Source organism: Podospora anserina, chromosome 1, assembly GCF_000226545.1.
Source record: "Podospora anserina S mat+ genomic DNA chromosome 1, supercontig 2".
Lineage (NCBI taxonomy): Eukaryota > Fungi > Ascomycota > Sordariomycetes > Sordariales > Podosporaceae > Podospora > Podospora anserina.
The window spans coordinates 1268734-1288493 of NW_001914855.1; the positions used below are offsets into that span (position 1 = coordinate 1268734).

General features: G+C 53.4%; 8 protein-coding genes across 8 annotated transcripts; 3 read left to right on the forward strand and 5 right to left on the reverse strand.

Moving 5' to 3' along the window:
• Positions 1 to 124: 124 nt before the first annotated feature.
• Positions 125 to 3059, reverse strand: PODANS_1_12600 (uncharacterized protein; the record flags this gene model as incomplete). The annotated part of the gene is made up of 4 exons (XM_001908896.1): positions 125 to 155; positions 223 to 624; positions 689 to 977; positions 1034 to 3059. 4 exons carry the CDS (start codon positions 3057 to 3059, stop codon positions 125 to 127), a joined length of 2748 nt encoding a protein of 915 aa, XP_001908931.1.
• A 942-nt stretch (positions 3060 to 4001) lies between these two features.
• On the reverse strand, positions 4002 to 4435 carry PODANS_1_12610 (uncharacterized protein; the record flags this gene model as incomplete). Its single annotated transcript, XM_001908897.1, has 3 exons — positions 4002 to 4193; positions 4326 to 4373; positions 4433 to 4435. 3 exons carry the CDS (start codon positions 4433 to 4435, stop codon positions 4002 to 4004), a joined length of 243 nt encoding a protein of 80 aa, XP_001908932.1.
• Positions 4436 to 5327: 892 nt separating this feature from the next.
• PODANS_1_12620 (uncharacterized protein) lies at positions 5328 to 5742 on the forward strand (the record flags this gene model as incomplete). Its single annotated transcript, XM_001908898.1, has 2 exons — positions 5328 to 5567; positions 5677 to 5742. The coding sequence occupies 2 exons, from the start codon at positions 5328 to 5330 to the stop codon at positions 5740 to 5742; spliced, it is 306 nt and encodes a 101-aa protein (XP_001908933.1).
• Positions 5743 to 6467: 725 nt separating this feature from the next.
• On the reverse strand, positions 6468 to 9180 carry PODANS_1_12630 (uncharacterized protein; the record flags this gene model as incomplete). The annotated part of the gene is made up of 2 exons (XM_001908899.1): positions 6468 to 9034; positions 9093 to 9180. The coding sequence occupies 2 exons, from the start codon at positions 9178 to 9180 to the stop codon at positions 6468 to 6470; spliced, it is 2655 nt and encodes an 884-aa protein (XP_001908934.1).
• Positions 9181 to 10633: 1453 nt separating this feature from the next.
• Positions 10634 to 12479, forward strand: PODANS_1_12640 (uncharacterized protein; the record flags this gene model as incomplete). Its single annotated transcript, XM_001908900.1, has 7 exons — positions 10634 to 10794; positions 10854 to 11008; positions 11077 to 11161; positions 11216 to 11715; positions 11793 to 12075; positions 12141 to 12241; positions 12313 to 12479. 7 exons carry the CDS (start codon positions 10634 to 10636, stop codon positions 12477 to 12479), a joined length of 1452 nt encoding a protein of 483 aa, XP_001908935.1.
• A 291-nt stretch (positions 12480 to 12770) lies between these two features.
• On the reverse strand, positions 12771 to 14979 carry PODANS_1_12650 (uncharacterized protein; the record flags this gene model as incomplete). Its single annotated transcript, XM_001908901.1, has 6 exons — positions 12771 to 14018; positions 14062 to 14089; positions 14159 to 14429; positions 14496 to 14586; positions 14641 to 14762; positions 14835 to 14979. The coding sequence occupies 6 exons, from the start codon at positions 14977 to 14979 to the stop codon at positions 12771 to 12773; spliced, it is 1905 nt and encodes a 634-aa protein (XP_001908936.1).
• A 451-nt stretch (positions 14980 to 15430) lies between these two features.
• Positions 15431 to 15945, reverse strand: PODANS_1_12660 (uncharacterized protein; the record flags this gene model as incomplete). Its single annotated transcript, XM_001908902.1, has 4 exons — positions 15431 to 15539; positions 15614 to 15728; positions 15802 to 15836; positions 15896 to 15945. The coding sequence occupies 4 exons, from the start codon at positions 15943 to 15945 to the stop codon at positions 15431 to 15433; spliced, it is 309 nt and encodes a 102-aa protein (XP_001908937.1).
• Positions 15946 to 16879: 934 nt separating this feature from the next.
• On the forward strand, positions 16880 to 19464 carry PODANS_1_12670 (uncharacterized protein; the record flags this gene model as incomplete). The annotated part of the gene is made up of 4 exons (XM_001908903.1): positions 16880 to 16978; positions 17041 to 17427; positions 17485 to 19083; positions 19150 to 19464. 4 exons carry the CDS (start codon positions 16880 to 16882, stop codon positions 19462 to 19464), a joined length of 2400 nt encoding a protein of 799 aa, XP_001908938.1.
• Positions 19465 to 19760: the final 296 nt, after the last annotated feature.

Here is a 19760-nt window from a genome sequence, read left to right on the forward strand (position 1 = left end):
CAACCAACCAGATGCTCCCAACCCACACGTTGCATTACCTCTTACATCAATAGACCGCCAACTTGACAAAGCTCTGCGCTCAAAAACACATCCCTTATTGGATGTCATTTCTATCAGTCTCCCCTCATGGCTTGATAGACCAAAGCTCCCTCGACCTATGAACAGTTAGCATGAGACCTACAGATCGAAACACTGCGGGAAGCAGAACAGAGGAGAACATACCATCCAAGCTCGCGGTGTTTTTTGCTGCTCTTGCCTTTGCTCTCAGCCGTAGACACAGCCAGCGCCTTGCTGCATGCTGCAAAAGACTCTAGAAGCTCCTTCATCCTCCCAGACTTGATGAACTCCTGAGCTATGTTTGAGTCCTTCTCGGCAATCAGAGCAGCCAAGTCCATGCATTCCATGAAGTTGTCGCGCGAAACGGCGCCGCCGGCAAAATGGAGGGTGCTGATGTATGCGATAACTGTCTCGGGAATATAGGCCTCGCGGAGGTCCTGAAAGTCGTTGTCGACTTCATTGCTGACCATCAACCAGTTGTTCAGCACCGGCTGCATACAGTTCTTAACATTGCGCACGTCGCTAACGGCCTGAGTCCACATTTCGCGCGCAGGGGGGTGGGATGGACTATAGTGATCATAGTTAGCAAGGTCGGTGTTGCATCAATAGTAGACGTGGGCTGGGTACATACTCTCTGCTGAGACCAGCCATGGAAGCCAATGTCTCCATTGAGTCCAGTGCTCGGACGAGACATTCAAGTTCCCATAGGTTTCTGACAACATTCAGAAGCCTGTCTCTGCTGACGCCACACTCTTGAAGGAAGGCTTCACTGAAATCGTGATTAGCGACCTCATCAAACCACCCGTGGGCATCATCTTGGTTTTGGTCCACAAAGGTGATGAACGTCAACTTCTCCATGGCGATGTATCGCCCGGAAACACGGACGCTGAGGGCGCGGGCAGCACGCAAGTCGGCCCGTTCTACGGAGGGTTAATATCCATTTGCGCAACTGAAAATTAGTGGAGGAATAACTTACTCAAGAAGTACTTGTAAACCCGGATGGCGTAGGTGCATGTCTCCAAGAACAGCCCCGGGACCATTATGAGCCACTCCAGAGTGCGGATGAGTTCTTCGCTTTCTCCCTCCATGTCGTTGGAGTCATCCCCGATGAAATCCGGTCGAACAATTCTACCATATTTCAGCGTGGCCGGCCCCTCTTCCAGAATCTTGAAGTGACCCTTTACATCGCATCGAACCGACTTGTCGTTGACATCGTTCAGGTAGATAAGGGGCAACTTTCGACCAAACTCCTTTATGTCGACTCCCAACTTGGTCATGATGATCAGCTGGTGCTCACGGGGTTCATCGCCCACAATGTGAATGAGATTTCTGCCTAGCACCTCGTATAGACGGTCCTCGTGGAGTTTGGAGCAGTACAGGGGAACAAGCTCCTCAAGGTTGGCGAGTCGAAGGTAGCTGACGTAGGAGGTAAGAATGTTCTCCTGGGCGTGACGAATTGCCTTGTGGCCGCTTTCTTTCTTGGAGTCACTGAGCCTATCCAGGGTGTTGACGATGATGAGGACATGAGCCAATGTCCTCAACCCGTCGTAATCGCCCAGCCCAACGTACTTCTTTTCGTTGATGTGCTCCGAAATGGGGAAGTTGATCTCTGGGATCAGCTTTGACTTTGCCCTGGCATTCGCCTTCTTGGAAAGCACAACACCTTGATGGAATAGATACCGGCCCAGGTCGTTGGCAACAATGGCGGCTTGGAGCGACTTGGAAGTCCCCAGAGCCTCGTTGCTAGTCTTCGGATCGTTCTCCAAACTGGCCACGAGGCGCTTCGCAACTGTGACCGGCTCACCGTGGTAAACAACAGCGTTGAAGGCCGGAAAACGCGCAGCAATCTCTACCAAGTCCTTGCCGCCCTTCTTCATCAAGAAAATGTCGAACTGTGTCCTGAGAAGAGCGTTGTAGTGGGTGAAAAGCTTATCATCCCACGATTTGCACACCTTGTCAACGCTCTCAAGATCGCCAGCAAGAAGTCCATAGACGGCCCGATCGTATTCGCTTGTTCCCCCATCATGAGCAGCTGCATAGCACATCCTTCTCCAGAGCACGAGCGAGCCTGGCTCAAAGTCAAATTGTTCTTCATCTTGGGGATTTGAAAGTGGCAGCGGCGCGATTGTAGCTGCTCTCCACAGTTCCGTCCTCTCTGCGCACCAGTCCCGTATCTCAGACATGGAGTACCCCCGGCGTAGCATCTCAAAGCATCCCAGCCAGATGGCCCGCTCGAAGAACTCGTCCTGCGGCTCTAACTTTCGGCCTTGGCGTGTGACGGCGTCTGGATCGAGCTGGGTAACGAGAATATTTGAGCCAAGGTGGGATTGGGAAGTGGCAGCATTAGGGTCAAGCACACCCTGGTACCCATTGACACTCTTCTGTAGCTTGATCTTGTGGCGTGTATGAAGCCAGCCATGTGCCAGGATGTCGCCCCTCTCGGCGTTGTGCTGGAGCTCGCTGACAACCACATCGACTGGTGGTCCGTGAGTGGCGCTGTTCTGCAACCACTCCAACACGATCTTCCTCTCTCTGGCCACAGAGTCAGTGATCAGAAACTCCTCCCACCATTCTCTCCGCGACTGGGGCACCGGATTCCTGCCGTTCTTTTCCTCGACGAGCTCTGAATCTTGGTAACGGAAAGGCAGTATGCGCCGTAAGAGATCCCAGGTTTGTGCCTCCTCCTCTGCCCGTCGCACCTCCTCAGCGCTGACAGAAAAATGGCCTTCTTCAACTTCGTCCACATCCATATCCACCGAGCCTGGTCTTTGCCAAACAGCGCCCCGATTTCGTCCTCCCGCCTGACTTGCTTGCAACCTGTCTACTCTGTTCCGTGCATAGTTGTAGTAGGAATCGAGCAGTTTGAAGATTTGTTCGCGTTTCTCAGAGTTCGACCTGCCTCTCAGATCGGTGTTGTAGCGGTCCAGTTCAGCAGCGAAGAAATCGACGTCGTTCCCGACTCGGACGGTGCTATGGCGGTAGGTAGACTCGAGGTCGGTCATTTCGCGGTGTGACGGTTCTGCGCACTCAAGTTAGATGAAACACAGGAATTGCATCATGGAGAAGGGTTCTGACCTCGAAGTCGACTCTCCGAGCTAGCCCGGGAGCTTTCCTGGGAGATGGATGGAAAATTCTATCGAGCGGGTGCTGTCAGCAACGTTTCAACCAGCTCGAGATTGAACACATGGAATTGCTCACAAATCCAGGCGCCATGACGCCGATGGGATAATGAAGTTGAAATAATACAACGCAAGAGTCTCTGATTCACACAGTCTTGCCCAGTCTGCGAATGGCCGTGGCTTCGTCTTACTGTGGTCTGTTGGGAGCAGTGAGGTGGATCTTGCGCAAACAGTCTGAAAGTCTATTGCATCGTATGCTCAATGTTGGGCGTTGACTGAATTTTCTGTTCAGCGCCGGGGTCAATTGGTGGTTTCGGAGAGATTGGCGGCAGTAATGTGTTGGTAATCTACCTATCTCCCTGGAGGGTGGGTATCGATGGTGGTGGTCCTTTGAGCTGTTGGACGCGGTCGCGTCAATGCCGTTCGAAAAATCGGGCTTGAGAGCAGCGTCGAAGCCCTGGAGAGTGAGCTCCCCGGTTATTAGACTGCCAAGCTTCTTGAGCCAGACTCTCAGTATAAGCACGGACCGTACAGGGGCTCTAGCTTCGCGCTCGCCCTGGGCCCCACCCAACTCAGCGAACTAGAAAAAGCTTTTGCGATTAGAAAATTTTGGACTTTTCCTCTTTTCTTCTTCATGTCTTTGGCATTCGTCTTAGAGTCTCGGAACAAGGCCTCAGTTCTTGTTCAGGTCCACGCGGCCTCTCGCGCGCTCAACGATCGCCTAGAGTAAATATGCACTCTCCTCATAAGTTACCTGCACCTTCACAGGGCGTTCAGGTGGACGCATTGGATGTGTGATACATTTTGATATCTTGACCATTTGTATTATTGCTTCGCCTTCTCCCTCTGCTCCATCTTCAGCCTCAACAAGCTCGCCTTCGGGCAGCTAACCGTGGTTGCCTCGTCGCCGTTCTTTTTGTAGAATGCCTGGCAACATTCGTAGAGGGCATCGACATATCTTGTACACTTGGCTTCGTCAAATCCATTCCGCGTCAAACAATCTGTGATGCCTGTGAGCTACAATGGTTTACTGGGCCGTGAGCCTCAACTACACGTTACATAGCCTGCTCACTTTGTATGGCGCACTGGTTTTTAGTCAGCATATGTCCTCTTTCAACCACTCCCATGTGATGGGAGGGTCAGACGTACCGCGCGTGGGTGGCATGGAGGATCAGTTTGGAGATCTCTTTCAAGCGCCTGCAGTTTGGAACGTCAACATCCGCCTTTCTAGAATTTCGAGAGTAAGGCAGCCCGACCATCTTAAGAGATATGGCGCCGTGTTCGCAGGGCTATAAGGGTTTGGTATTCAAAGAACGCTTCAGGTGTTCGGGGTAGGGTTGCCAGTTTGGCGAACAGCATCAGCGTGGTTCCTAATCCTTAAGTAGAGTGGAAACAATGATGTCAGGATCCCTGTCATAAATCAAAGAGCCGCTAGCTGTCCGCTGTGAGACAGCGGACCATGGCACTTTGGGAACCGTATGTAGAGCCCCCAACTCGCCGATCCCTTCTGGATTATTGTACTGCTGGAGAGTTTTTCTGCTTGAATAAAAAGCCCCTACTAGGTAGGGTTGATGTTATGTCTTGCTTGGGCTTTCCTTCCCGCCCGTCAGTTAACCCCAAAACCTTAATTCAACTTGAGCCCCACCAAGCCTCTGCCTAGCTGCAACAACCGCCCCGCGCAAACGAACCGCCACATCCCACCTTTTGTCGCCAGCGTCAGTTCACAGTGCAGCTTTCCGATTACTTCCTCTCCTCCACAGTACTCATCTCCCCCTTCGTCCAAACCATCGATCACTGAAAGGTTCACATCCCCTAGGTGAATCCCAAATCGGCCGCGACACTCCGCTCAGGTACGTCGTAAGCGCTTCCTCTGCCCCTCCATCCCGTAGGCGACTTCGCGCCCAGGGCAGCTCCCGTTCCTCTCCAGGCACAGGCACAGGCACCCCTAGGCACGCGCGCTTCCCATCTCCCGAAGTCGCCCATTATCTGCAACTCGCCCCTCCGAGCAGCCTACTTCTCCTCCACTCACTTCCACACAATCCGAGTTGCCACAGCCCAACAAAGACATTTTTCGAATCAAGAAGGGCTAATTTCCCACGCTCACAGCTCACCTTCTCACCGACGACAACCAACCCCTCTCAAGAATTCGCAATGGCCGACGCTGCGGAGAACGGTTCCCCTGGCCAGGGCCCCGATGTCCCCCAGGGTGGCAGCGAGCACCTCAACATCAAGGTGACCGACAACAACAACGAGGTCTTCTTCAAGATCAAACGAAGCACCAAGCTGGAGAAGCTGATGACTGCCTTCTGCGAACGCCAGGGTAAGACCATCCAGTCGGTCAGGTTTCTCTTCGAAGGCCAGCGTGTCCAACCTTCCGACACCCCAGATACGGTATGTTTGTTTGCCCCTGGACGCTTCAGGCTTTTCATGCTCTTCGTCCATTGCAGTTATACTTGGGGCAGGGCAGTTCACTAATCGATTTGGTCTACGTTGGTTTTAGCTCGAAATGCAGGATGGGGACACTCTCGAGGTTCACCAGGAACAAGTCGGTGGTGGTGGTCTCTAGACATTCAAGAAAGCCTTTCTTCCCCGATCCTTTTGGGATTGTGGGGCACTGCAAACTGGGAAAATCGTCTGGACATGTCTTGACCTCATATAAGTGGGCGGTAGATTTCCATGATGAGTCAGCGGAGCGAAGGAGAGCATTGGCATTCATGGCTTAACAGTGGTCACAGTCGTTGGTGCACAGGCACAGTACCAATGAGGTGGGAACAAGTCAACATCGGATGGGATGGATGGTGTTATCTTGGGCGGCCCGGTCTTGATGAAGGCAGAGATGATTGTCATCTCTGGCTATTGCGATGTTCTTTTTGCCAGTGGAAGGATTCTGATTCTGGCGCATTTCGGGGCGTAGTACTATGACACAATTTACGGAAAGTCAACTTTGCAATAATTCTGATCTTTTTGCTGCTGATTTTGTGACTGCAAAGTTCTGCTTGTGCAGTACAACAATCGCCTTGCTCCTCCTGAATGTAAAAGTGAGAAAGAATTCATGTTGGCGATTTTGCAAAGTCAATAACGCCAGATCTAGGGACAGACTTTGATTTATTATGCCTTCCTCCGTTAAAACCCCAAGCCCCATTCCAACACAAAAATAGACAGGTAGATGCTTGACCCGCTCACTGTATTCAAGTAAGCCATGCAACAAAACAGCAAAAACACGATTCATCGGCCATGATCATCATGTAACCATAAAAGGGCACCCATCACACCCATGGATGCAATCAATCCTCAAGCCTTGAGCTCAGCCTCCATGCACCTGGTACACAGAACAACCGTCTCGCCCGGCGCTCCACGCCCCTCCTGGGGGAAAATCTGGCCGTCGTCAAACCCGCCGTGGCAGGAAGCGCAGCGGAAGCACTCGTCATGCCACTCGCCGCCCAGCGCCCGAATGTATTGTCCGATGACAGCCTTCCTGCAGGCGCGGCACTTGGGCGCCCTCCGCTCTGTGCGCTTCGTCTGGCAAGAGACACACCACGCATAGCCGTCCTTTTCGATGTGCGTCATGCCCTTTTCAAACGGATCACCGCACTCGGCGCAGAAAAAGTGACCAAAATGCCAGTGTGAGCCCAGCGCCACAACATGTTCACCCATGATGGGCGTTTTGCAGTGCTTGCACCTTGGTGCAAACAGTTCGTGCCAGTCGAGGTGGCAGAAGAAGCGCAAGCGTTCGTCGCCGTCCTCTGCTTCCGTCTCGCCCGGCTTTTCGGGGAGTATCTCGCCAGCAGCGCGGCGAGAGATGCGCTCGAGGCGCTGGGCACGATAGTGATCTGGCTCGGGAGAAATCTCCAGTGCCTCGAGGGAGGTCCCGCAGGAAAAGCAGGTGAAGCACTGCGGGTGGAATCGCTCTGAGCTACCTGCCAGTGAGACGAAGCGGCCCTCGATGAAGTGGCCGCACTCGTGGCAGCGAGCCGTCGCCCTGCTGCCCACGGGCCTAGGGTCAGGAGTCCAGTGTCCTCTAGGACGGGCTGCAGCCTGCCTGACACGAGGCGCTCCTGGTTGAGGAGTGGGGAGTGGCCGCCGCGAGCCGCCACTATTATTCGTACTCGCGCTGTCGTCCGGGGTCACGATCACGGGGATACTCGGACCGTCATCGGCATCGTCAGGCGCGATTACGATGGACGGAACTGGCGGGGCAGCGGGCGAGGAGGTGTCCGACACCAAAATCGAGGGAACAGCAGGCCCATCTACTTGAATAGTGGGCGGCGCTGGTTGTGGGCGGCGGAACGGCGAGCGGCGCGTAGGCGGCGATGGGGTCGGAGAATCATCCGAAACAGAAATAGAAGGGATCGGCGGCGCTTGCTGCTGGGCTTCTTTGGACTGCTTGGAGAGGATCCGGCCGGGGACGAGGCACACGGGATGCTGGGCTTCGATGCCTCGTCCGGACCTCGTCGAGTCTGACTTATCGTCAGTAGCCTCCTCATGGGGCTTCCAATTCTTATCAAAGCTTACGATTGGTCGCCCCGGAACGTCACTGACGGCAGATGGCGTGGGTAGCGCTGGACTACGGTCTTTGAGCTTCATAGTGGTGGCCTGCCGAATCTCGTCGCTCCGAACCTCGATACCGTGCTTTCGAGGCACGTCCTCACGCACCACAGGAGCTTGTGGGCGCGAGTTTGTGGTATAAGCAGGATTCCTCGATTGGGTTGGGGGGTTGCGATGAATCTCAAATCTATTGATGCGCTTTTGGGGGGACGGCGGAGACGTGACCGCAACCGATTGTGCCTCGGGAGCAAACTGCACACGGTTTAACGGGTTCTTTGGCTTTGACTGCAGGGCCTGAGCTTTCCCATCTTGTGGGAACGGATCTTCAGCACGCTCAGCTTCCTGGCTGTCGGGTTCTTCCCAGATCTGATCACCAGAAAAGGGCTTTTGGACTTCGCCACTGATGTTTCTCTTGAGGCTGCTTCGACGGCGCCCCGCTGGCCGAGGCCCTGCGGGAGCCGCGACTCCGTTGTACGTCTTTGCATTCTGAGCCTCAGCTGAACCCCCCCGCAACGAATCGAGACTTCCTCGCCCACTGTCGACCGGATGAGCCGAGGTGAAAGACGAACGACTTCTGATAGACGCAGGCCCATCTTCACCTTCGCTCGAGCTGCCGGAAACTGACGCAGAAGTAGAATTTCTCGCCAGTCCAGTTGGAGCAACATCATTGCCATACATGCCCACGCTCGCCGTACGTGCGTGCGCATAGCTGTCCTTGCGAAGGTGGGATTTGTATCGATAAGGGGTGCCCGGCTGAGGCACTTTGCCAGGATTCTGGTGCTGCCATACCAGCTCGGCAGCCTCGTCGAGAGCAGCGTTGTAAAGCCGCTTTTCATCCTCATCCTCGGCAACCGGCGCACCATCTTCCTTTACTTCCTCATCTTTGACTGTCATATCCTCCATAGCCTGCCGCAGCGAAAACGCCTCCTCCTTTTCCATCCATCTCTGACCCCGTTCGATATAGGTTGCACTTGGTACGACGTCTGACGGCTTCAACGGCTGGACCGGGCGGTTCGGGTAATAGTCTCTCCCCCGGGTTCCCGCTGAAAATCTTGATGATATACTGGCGGACATGGACGGCAGACTTGCGGAGGGCCCTATCCCGCTGACTTCTGAGTGGGGCCCTTGCTGCTGGCTGTCGTTGTGATGATGGTGGCGAAGTGACGATGTTTCGGAAGCTGGCATGGCTCCCACGGACGGGCGACTAGGGGGTAGCCCGGCTACATCTCGTTGCTTTGTGGGGGAGGTGGGAAGAGGACGAGCACCGCCGGGCCGGTTGATGCGGTTGTTGCGCAGGTCTGCCAGGTACGCGGCTACATATTTCATCAGCATCAGTTGCGGCGGCAGTCGCCAGATTGCATGCGCACATACCGAATTGCTCGTTCGACATGTACGAAGGTGACGGCGGCGTCACTTTCCGGGGAGAGCCCCGTTCCCTGGGCTTACTGTGTGCAAACATCAGTCCTCCTCCTGGGGCTGTAGGGGTTCGTTTCGGGGTGTTGTCGTCGAGGTAAGGATAAAACTATTGTGATCGTAGTAGCTGTAGCTGCGGTGCTGTGTCCAGTGTAGTGTAGATGGTCTCGGAAACCAGGTGGAGAGGGCAGGCATCAAGACGTCAGGTGAATTTATGCTCGGGACTACAATAGCTGGTTGTTTATCATATACAGCGGCGGTGTTTCAACGAGGTTGCTAGGCAGGGCGGCGGGTGCGCCGGTGAGCCAGGGATGTCGGCGGATTGGAGGTGAGTCAAGAACGGGGGAGGGCGGGAAAGGGCGAGAAAAGGGCTGGTCGAAGCACCTAGAGTTGCAGTCTGGAGCTGTGAACAACAGAGATGCACCGAGATTTCGGCCCTGCCATTGGACCACGCAATGTGACAAACAACGGGGGTTCCCCAGGCGACCATCCACTTTCGGCAAGCGCTAGAACCTGGAAGATGCCGCGACCAAGAGTGCGTGCAGCCGGTACGTACCTGGTTCAAGGTTGGCGATTGGCGGCTGAAAGTTTAGAAACAAAAATCACGCGAAACAGGGATTTCCTAGAAGCCTTTTCAGCCTTGCCTGCTGTCAAGAAATATGATGCGAATGGCGTCAGGGCGCCAGACAGAAGTGGCCGACTTGGCCTGCAGTGGACACATCTGTCATTGCCCAACAGCAGTCCACGGTTGCAGAGATGCAAGAGAGCACATGCTGGTGCTACTGCATGTTGGCAAGCAAGCACCGACAGCCGGGCTCTCCCGCCTCCCCCGCACCACTTATTCCCGACTGAGGTGGTGTTGGAATCTGGATTCTTCAGTAGCTTTGTTTCTTGGAGCCCAGCTTCTGCCCAATCCGCACTGATGACTCTCTCTACCTTGAATACCTCATCGGAACCGCCAGTCTAGTGTACATACATGAAGCTTCTCTTCTGACGTTAGCTCTACCAGGCTTGGCATCTCTTGCCATGCCAGAGTCCAGACTGACCACCCTGGTGGATGTGGGTGTCATTGAAGAGATCCGCTTTGCCGAGGCGGGTTGGGACTGTCCAGGATCAAATCCATCGACCTTTGTCAGGTGGAGAGCAGGTAACAGGGTGCCCGTCCTCGGCCGAGTCCCAGGCATTCTCCCATGTATTATTGACTAAGACGTATCGAGTCGGTATGGTGATATCTTTTTTTTTCCGCAGTTTGTCATCCTTATTCCCATCCTAGGCCGGTGACAGGCCTTGCGGATATCTTACCCGGTCTGTTGTTGATCGGGCATGAGGGGTCGCTCCTAGTTTCGTCTTCTTTTTATTGATTTAGTTTTGTTGCTGGTACTGTCTTTGAACTATCCACAACTTTTAGCGATTATTAATTGCCATGAACTGGATGCGTTTCCAATAATCTCTTGGTTTTTTTCTCGCTCGCTTTTTAAACCCTTCCCCAAGCCTTCGCAATGATCCCGAGTTCGCCTGTCCCAGGCAGGTTGCCGGGCACGTCAGCCCCTGAGACTGGGCTGGTCGATGTTGAGGGAACCACGAGATCTGGAAAGGAAGAGATAACAGGGGAAAGTGACTCTTCCGAAGTGAAAGAATTCAAGGAAGGTGGATATGGCTGGTTAGTTTGCTAGCACTCTCCCATCAGTCTTCCTGCCAATCTGACAATGTATTCTCTAGGATGGTTGTCTTCTCAGTCGCCTTGGTCAACGCTCATACATGGGGCCTAAACTCATCATATGCCGTGTTTCTTGCCTATTACTTGCGCTCTGGAGATATCGCTGGCTCTTCACCGCTTGCCTTTGCTTTTGTTGGCGGTCTCTCAATCTCGATCTGTGAGTCCATCCACACAGCAGCTCGCTTACCCAGGTTGCTTTTGACTGACACCTGTCACTCTTTTCAGCGCTGCTCGTCTCTCCACTGGTGACATGGTGTATAGGGAGGTTTGGAACCATACCTACGTTTCGGATAGGGGTTGTGTTCGAAGCGTGAGTCGGATCACTCTGATATCCAGCAATGCCTCCATGCTAACTCTCATCAAGCATCTCATTTGTGGGAGCTTCCTTTTCGACTCACATATATCACCTAATCCTAAGCCAAGGAGTGTGTTTTGGAATTGGTTTGGGGTTTTGTTTTACAGCAACAGTCGGTGTAGTGCCCCAGTGGTTTGTTAAGCGACGTTCCTTTGCCAACGCTGTGGCGACATCTGGCTCTGGATTTGGTGGCCTCACATACTCCTTGGCCACCAATGCCATGATAACCAACCTGGGGCTGCCATGGGCTTTCAGAATCCTCGCCATTGTGGCGTTTGTGGTCAACGGTGGGTGCAGCTTGATCCTCCGTGATCGCAACAAGGCGGTCGGGGCGAAGCATGTGCCCTTCCATCTGGATCTCTTCAAACTACCTGAATATTGGCTATTCTTGGGTTGGGGCTTCTTTTCTCTCATGAGTTATGTCATTGTTGTATTTTCCATCACGGACTATGCTCAACAAGTTGGCTTCAGTGCCAGCCAGGGTTCCCTGGCTGCCGCCATCTTCAACTGTAAGTGGGCCACTTCTCTTCTCTTGCTCAAACAACTGTGCATACATACAAGATGCTAATTCATTTGGGGCTGGCAGTATCGCAAGGCATTGGAAGACCTCTCATTGGATTCGCCAGTGACCATGTTGGGAGACTCAACGTCGCTGGCCTCGGGACGCTCACCGCCGGCGTGGTTGCTTTCTTCTTGTGGGTCTTCGCCGGGAAGTCGTACCCAGGGTTGATCATATACGCCCTGTTCGGGGCGTTTGCCGGCATCATCTGGCCTTGTGTGGCTCCCGTTGGAGCTGAGGTGGTCGGTCTCTCACTACTACCTGCTGCTCTTTCAATTTATTGGCTTGTTCTCGTTCTTCCAGCCACCTTGTAAGCTTCCATTCACTTGGCCATGCATTTCTGCCCCACAGTGACTGACGCAAATCGCTGAACAGTGCCGAAGTGATTGGTCTGATGCTGAGAACATCTGGCGTTGATGGATACCTGAATGTCCAGATTTTCACGGGGGTCATGTATATTGCCTCTTTCGTGTCCAGTACGTTCCTTTTTTCTTCAAACCTGTCTGCATTGTCACAATACATTCTAATTGCACGCGTTCTTTCATAGTCTGGCTTCTGAGGAGTTGGAAACTTCAACAAATGGAAATTTTGGGAACAATGGATGATCCGCTGGCGGTCGAGGCGCCCAATGCTGTCCAGTCGGGGGCAAAATCATCTGAAAACGGGCGTCCACGTTCGTACATCATGAATATGTTTGTTTTCAGGCATGTATAGCAAGCAACGAGTACAAAATAGCTTCAGAATAATATTGGGAGGTCTGCGAATACAACCAACGGGCCCTGCGATACTACTTATAGGCCTTCCGAGGTGATCCGTCGATGTTAAAAGTTGTCAATGTCTTCTGACAAACCTATTGGATGCCTTGGAATGTGTCGATCTAACTTGACATCTCTATCATCTTGTCCACAATGTGTACCCCCAGCTACAAAACTATTACACCACCCAACGAATGAGAAGCTGTCCCACACAACTGGCTTTTCTTCCCTTCATCTTCATCTTCACCTTCTAAGCACTTGATAGCTCTATCGCCTTCGCCTTAGCCGCCTCGAAATCGTCAAAGGCGTAAAGCGGGAGGCCACTTTCCTCGATGAGTTTCTGTCCCTCCTTCTCGTTGGTCCCTCGAATCCGTACCACGACGGGCACGCGTGGCGAGAGCTCCTTGAAAGCCATTATGATGCCGTTGGCGATCATGTCCCCCAAAGTCAGCCCGCCAAAAATATTCACAAATATCACCCGGACCCTTGGATCTTTCAAGATAACCTCGAAGCCGTGCTTGACCGTCTCGCTAGTTGCTTTCCCGCCAGTATCGAGAAAATTAGTTGCGTGGCCCCCCAGGGCATCGACCGTGTTCATGGCGAGCCCTGCGCCATTGACCAAGGTTCCGATGGTCCCGTTACCCTCCAATTTGATGTATATAATGCCACTCTTTTCCGCCTCGAGCTCAGAGGCATCCTCCACGGCTGTGTTTCTCAATTTCTGCAACTCGGTCTGCCGTCCGCAGCTTCGATAGGCTGCGTCGTCAAAGCCGAAGCGAGCACCAACCACCTTGATCTCACCAAGACGTTCCACAATCTCTGTCTCCATCAGATATGCCTCCTTTTCGTAAAATATGTCTGATAGTCTGTGGACAAGACGGCGGAGAGATTCATGGGCACTTTCCTTGAGACTGATGTGCAGGCGACTGGCAACACGCTCAATGGCAAGCTCGTCTGGACCGTGGCGATAGTCGAAGGAGTAACGTTTTACCATCTTCTCGATCTGATCGTCATCCACGGTAGGAGCCGCAAGAATACACGGTGATCTGGTCGAACGATCGACCCCTATGGCTAAGAAGCGCCTAGTGCCTAGCCCCGAGTAATGGCCGCAGTTAAGGCCTGCTTCGCGCAGCAGATCCATACAGTCGTCCTCGGACAATGTCAGGTGGCGCCGTTGCTGTGTGCACGGCTTTGCTAGAAACCGAGTCCTCGTTTGAGGTCTACGGACAGCCGTGTGGATCTGTCTACGCTGGTTTCCCAATTTGCCGCGACCAGCTGGGGAGTTCACCCCGTGTGTAGACCCTCCCAATCTTGCCTTGAAAGCTTCACCAAACTGACCTGGGTGTGTCACCATTGTCACACCAGCAGACACCAGCGCTTCTATCTTCTCCTTCGCATCAGGTTCCCCAGCGATAGTGAAAGCTCCGGCATGACCCATGATACGACCGCGTGGCTCGTGAATCCCAGCGATAAGCCCGACTATTGGCCTATGGTTGAGCTGTTAGCTGACACAACCTGTGTAACGGCCATAATAAACCTACTTTGGAGTTTGTGTGCGAGAATGATAGTCTCGAATCCTATCCAGCGAGGTCGTTGTCAGCACACGAACACGGAATAGAAATGAAGGATTGGAAAAACAAGTCGGAATAATACCATTCGGCAGCATCCAGCTCACCCAAACCGCCGATTTCCCCGATTACAGCAATAGCCTCCGTATCACTGTCATTTTCTAAGACAGTGAAAGCCTCCCTCAGGTCTGTACCGGGAACAATGTCACCGCCCACGCCTATACAAAGGCTCTGCCCAAGACCAGCTCTCGTGGTTGACGCCACAGTTTCATAGCTCAGCGTACCTGATTTAGCAATGATTCCAATCTTCCCTGGCGAGAAGCAAGGCAAGGGCTGGAATCCTGGGACAATGTGACGTTAGTTCTCAGTACAGTAAGTGTGGATGTTGATATGGGCCATATGCACACCGATTCGACACTTTCCCACGGCGGAGATGATCCCTGGGGAGTTTGGACCGACCAGGCGAGACTTGGATTGAGTCTTTAAGATAGAATGAATCTTTGAATGTCAGCATATTGGTTTTGGGATTTTCAGCAGTGGCGGCTCGCTTACTCGAAGCATGTCGTGCAGAGGAATATGCTCTGCTACTGCCACGATCAAAGGAACCTCGGCTTCAATGGCCTCCTCGATAGCACCTGGGGCCTGATGAGCTGCTACATAGATCGCTGTTGCATCTGGTTTGAGTTCTTTCATGGCCTATCAGCTAGGTTAGCAGGGACTTGGGTGAGAGCACAGGCAGAGCACACAGACTGACTGAACCGTGGGGAGCACCGGAAGCCCGAGATGTTCTCCGGTCCGGCCGGGCCTCACGCCTCCAACAATGTTGGTCCCCCAAGCGATCGAGTCTTTGGCATTTGCTGTTGCCTGCTTGCCCGTGAAGCCTTGGAACATGACACGGGTGTGTGCTCCTATACGGAGATTGGGAAGAGTGTCGGCATAGCTCTGCAGTCTCACTGTTGTTCCAAAGTTTCGGCGCAGGGCTTGCTGCCGCGGCACGACGAATCGGGGCCCATATCGGATAGGCTGAACAACACGCATTTTTTGGGGGATAAAGGGTTTCTAAGTATTTCAGAGTGGTGATGGTGTATATGGGAGACAAACTCCCGGACAGGTAATACTGAATGTGAGCGCCAGCGCCTGTTGGCCGATCATATCCCACGATCAAGCCGAGGTATTTGGGTGTCGAAAAGAGGGACCGGTACCAGTCGAGCATCGACGAACAAGATGCGTAAGTCGACTTACAGCCCAGAGCAACCATGTGGACGTCCCCAGACCCCGCAAACTAGCCCCTGTCGAAAACGGCCGCATGGCATGGTGGGGTCATGCACATGTCATAACAAAATCACCACTGAAGCTCGCCCTTGACGCCGTTGGTGTTGGCCCCAGCCTGGCTGGGAGTTTTGTCCTCCTTAAACCCCAGGTTTTTGAAGTCGTCTTTTGCCATCAAATTACTACAAGTCCAGAACCGTCAGCTTCCCAAAACAAGTACTGCCATCGCATCTTTGGCGGTTGAGGAGTGACGAACTGGTCCATCCGACACCCAAGATATGACTTGGCCAGTTGCCGGCATTCGTCCTGGTTGACGCCTTTGACCTTCTTGATACAGCTTAGGTAACTCATCATGACATCTTTGCACTCTCCTACAAGTACGAGCGGCCATGAGTAAGACATATGGCAAACCATCGATCGGTCATGAAGTTGGACTAAACATACCGTCATGATCAAGGGGAAAACTCCCTCTTTGTGGTCTTGTGACAGGGGCGTAATGTCAGTGTCGATTGTAAAATTATAAAACAGTGCTACTCACGGGGTGGGCTTGGTATTTGGGAGAGCCCCAGGGCTTCCGAAGGTACTCATAGTGACTGGTGAAAGGCAAGTGTCTGAGAGGTTGTTCGAGGCAGCTGCGTACAGAAAAGCCTGCTATCGAATTGTTATTCTGGTTGAGATGGTTGGTCATTTACACTACCTATAGTTCATGAAGTGTCTGTTGCCGGCTGATCGAACCTGGTAACTCAACTGGGTGCCGGCCCGACTGCGGGATTACCTAAAGTTAGGTACTGGCAGCCACACCTAAGAACCCAGCCACACTCACACTCGAGGTAGCAGGTGAGGTAGCAAGTGTAGCCTCAGGCATTACCGGCGGCGGCCAGAAAAGCCCAAAGTCTTGTTTTCCTCACTGTTCTTCGCCAAGGCCAGCGCACCTTGTTCGCGGTGGGTCAGCCTGTGACGACGCGCTTGTCCGTATCGGTAATGTGCACCACTTCGCACAAGCACTTCAACCTCCAACTTTTTTGTGGCTACCCACTTGAACGGCCAAGTCCCGAATCGCCCCAATTTAATCCGCAGCTACGGAGTAGATTTTTGGCATCCACCCGCACCTTGGGCATGAACAGAGGGCATCCCTCGTCTCTCTCGAGCTGCTAACGGCCAGGCGAAACAAACCCCCCTTCCTGTCTCTCCTTGTCAGTCTTTTTTCTCCCAAGAGCCGCGACCAGGCGTCCGCTGCTCCCTTTCTTTCCCTCATCAACGACTGACGATTTGCCCTTCAGCCAGCAGTGCGAGCATTGCGTCCCACCTGCTCAACCCATCACACACACCACCACCACCCACCACCCACCACCCACCACCATCACCGCCCGCCACCTCAACTGGATCCTCGCTCGCTTTTCTCGCTCGCCCTGCTACCAGTAGCGCAGCTCCCGGTCCTTCACTGGCCCGCCCAACCGACCTAGCCATCTCTCCTAGATCACCACTTCAAGTTTCTTGTGGCCCTGCACAGAAAATCGCTATCATGGCCGCTCTCGGCGACGACCTATTGGCGACTGTGAACAAGTTGCAGGACCTGGTCTTCAACACCATTGGAAATGACTCTCTCGATCTGCCCCAGATTGTATGTCCTGGTCCAGGCCTTTCTAGAGGTGGACAATGCTAACTGTATTCTCCTCGCCGTAGGTTGTCGTCGGCTCACAATCTGCGGGAAAATCCTCTGTGCTCGAAAACATCGTTGGGCGAGACTTCCTTCCTAGAGGTAGTGGCATTGTGACTCGCAGGCCCCTGATTCTGCAGCTGATCAACGTCCCCAGCGAGGATGAGGCCGAGGACCCCCTTGCCGCTAGCTACCGGAATCCCAACCAAGCTCTCCGGAATGAGTGGGCAGAGTTCCACCATATTCCCAACCGGAGGTTCACCGACTTTGGGGATGTGAAGCGGGAAATTGAAAATGAGACGGCGAGAGTTGCAGGAAGCAACAAGGGCATCAACCGCCAGCCCATCAACCTGAAAATCTACTCTCCTCACGTCCTGAACCTCACGCTCGTTGACTTGCCAGGACTGACAAAGGTCGGTAACCGTGCTCATGACCTTGCTCTGTCGCGTGTCCTAACTGCTACACTCTAGGTTCCCATCGGCGATCAACCTACCGACATTGAGAAGCAGACTCGAAACCTCATCTCAGAGTACATTGCCAAGCCAAACAGCATTATTTTGGCCGTGTCCCCGGCAAACGTTGACATTGTCAACTCGGAGGCTCTAAAGCTCGCAAGGCATGTCGACGCCCTCGGGAGGAGAACGATTGGCGTTCTTACCAAGGTCGATTTGATGGACCACGGCACAAATGCGCTTGATATTCTTTCCGGCCGTGTGTATCCTCTGAAGCTGGGCTGGATCGGAGTCGTCAATCGGTCGCAGCAAGACATCCAAGGTAACAAGCCCATGGAGGAGGCATTGAAGTCAGAGATGGAATTTTTCAGGCACCATCCCGCATATCGGAACATTGCGACCCGCTGCGGCACCCAATTTCTGGCCAAAACTCTTAACACGACCCTCATGGCACACATCCGCGACAGGCTTCCCGACATCAAGGCTCGCCTCAACACTCTTATGGGACAGACTCAACAGGAGCTCGCCAGTTATGGAGACATGCATTTCAGCGGCAAAGAGCATCGAGGCTCGCTCATCTTGACCCAGATGACACGCTTTGCGACATCGTTCATATCCTCCATTGATGGTACTTCTACCGAAATTTCGACCAAGGAGCTCTGTGGTGGCGCCCGTATCTATTACATATTTAACTCGGTGTTTGGAAGCTCACTGGAATCGATCGACCCCACGTCGAATCTTTCTGCGCACGACATTCGGACGGCGATCCGCAACTCTACCGGCCCTCGGCCCAGCCTGTTTGTCCCTGAAATGGCCTTTGACCTGCTTGTGAAGCCGCAGATCAAGCTTCTCGAATCCCCAAGTCAACGATGCGTTGAGCTCGTTTACGAGGAGCTCATCAAGATCTGCCACACATGTGGATCCAACGAGCTTTCCCGCTTCCCCAGGCTTCAAGCTAAACTGATTGAGGTTGTGTCTGACCTTCTCCGGGAGAGGCTCGGTCCGGCATCGACATATGTAGAATCCCTGATTTCCATTCAGCGAGCGTACATCAACACGAACCACCCCAACTTCCTTGGCGCCGCCGCGGCCATGAGTCACGTTGTTAGCAACAAGCAAGAGCGGGAGAGAAAGCGCCTGATTCAAGAAGAGCGGGAGAGAAGAGAACGGAGGCGGCTAAAGGAGCTCGGCGCCAACGGCGCGGACACTCCCGCTGAGGAGGAGGAGGACAAGGGGACGCCAGAAAAAGAATCCATCGCGATACGAAAGGCGGCTGCCAAGAACGTCCGTAGCCTTTCACCTGCGGTACGCGAATCTGCATCAGGCGGTCTTGCTGCTGCGCTTAACGGAGGTCGCTCGGACTCTCCTGCCCGGTTGAACGGACAAGGGTTAGGCAACGCGAAAGATTCGTTCCTTAACTACTTCTTTGGTAAGGATGGCGCCATTGTGCCGGGAGCACCACCTCCTCACTCACAAATGGGCCGCCATATCAACCAAATGTCGGAGCCTACCTTTAGCCAGAGCATGAGGCGGCAAGAAGAGAAGCCGATGCGATCTCCCATGATGCCGCTCAGAAGTGACGATAATCTCGACTTTACGTCCAAGACCACCGAAACTGTAAGTTGTCTGAACCTGTTGCCCCATAAGCTATCCTGTAGCTGTGCCCTGACTCAATGATTGCAGGCCGATGGTAGCAGCGATCCAGCCATGACGGACCGCGAAGCTATGGAAGCGGAGCTTATTCGGGCGCTAATCAGCTCCTACTTTAACATTGTTCGTGAGAGCATTGCGGACCAGGTGCCCAAAGCCATCATGCACTTGCTCGTTAACCACTGCAAGGACGTGGTTCAGAACCGCCTGGTGAGCGAGCTGTACAAGGAGTCGATGTTCGAAGAGCTCCTGTACGAGGATGATGCCGTCAAGAAGGAGCGTGAGAAGTGCGAGAAGCTGCTCCAGACCTACCGCGAGGCGGCCAAGATCATCGGCGAAGTCGTATAGTCCCAGTATATTCGGGGGTCAAGGGGGAAAAGGGTGGCTAGTTGGGCAAGTGGATGGATGTCTATACGATGGAAATGAACGGGTTTGGGTCTTTCGATTTTGCATGAATTCTTCTAGACGGGTTCTTTCTTCCCCCACGAAAACCCAGTACACAAGGCAACTAACTCGGTTCGGGTGGTCAAGCGAAAATTAGTCATGGTTTTGTGTAGAGTTGAGATGGAAGGGGGTGAACTAGGCCATTTTAGCTATTGCCTCTCCGCCATCATGTGTACATAGGGGCCGATCAAAACTACTAC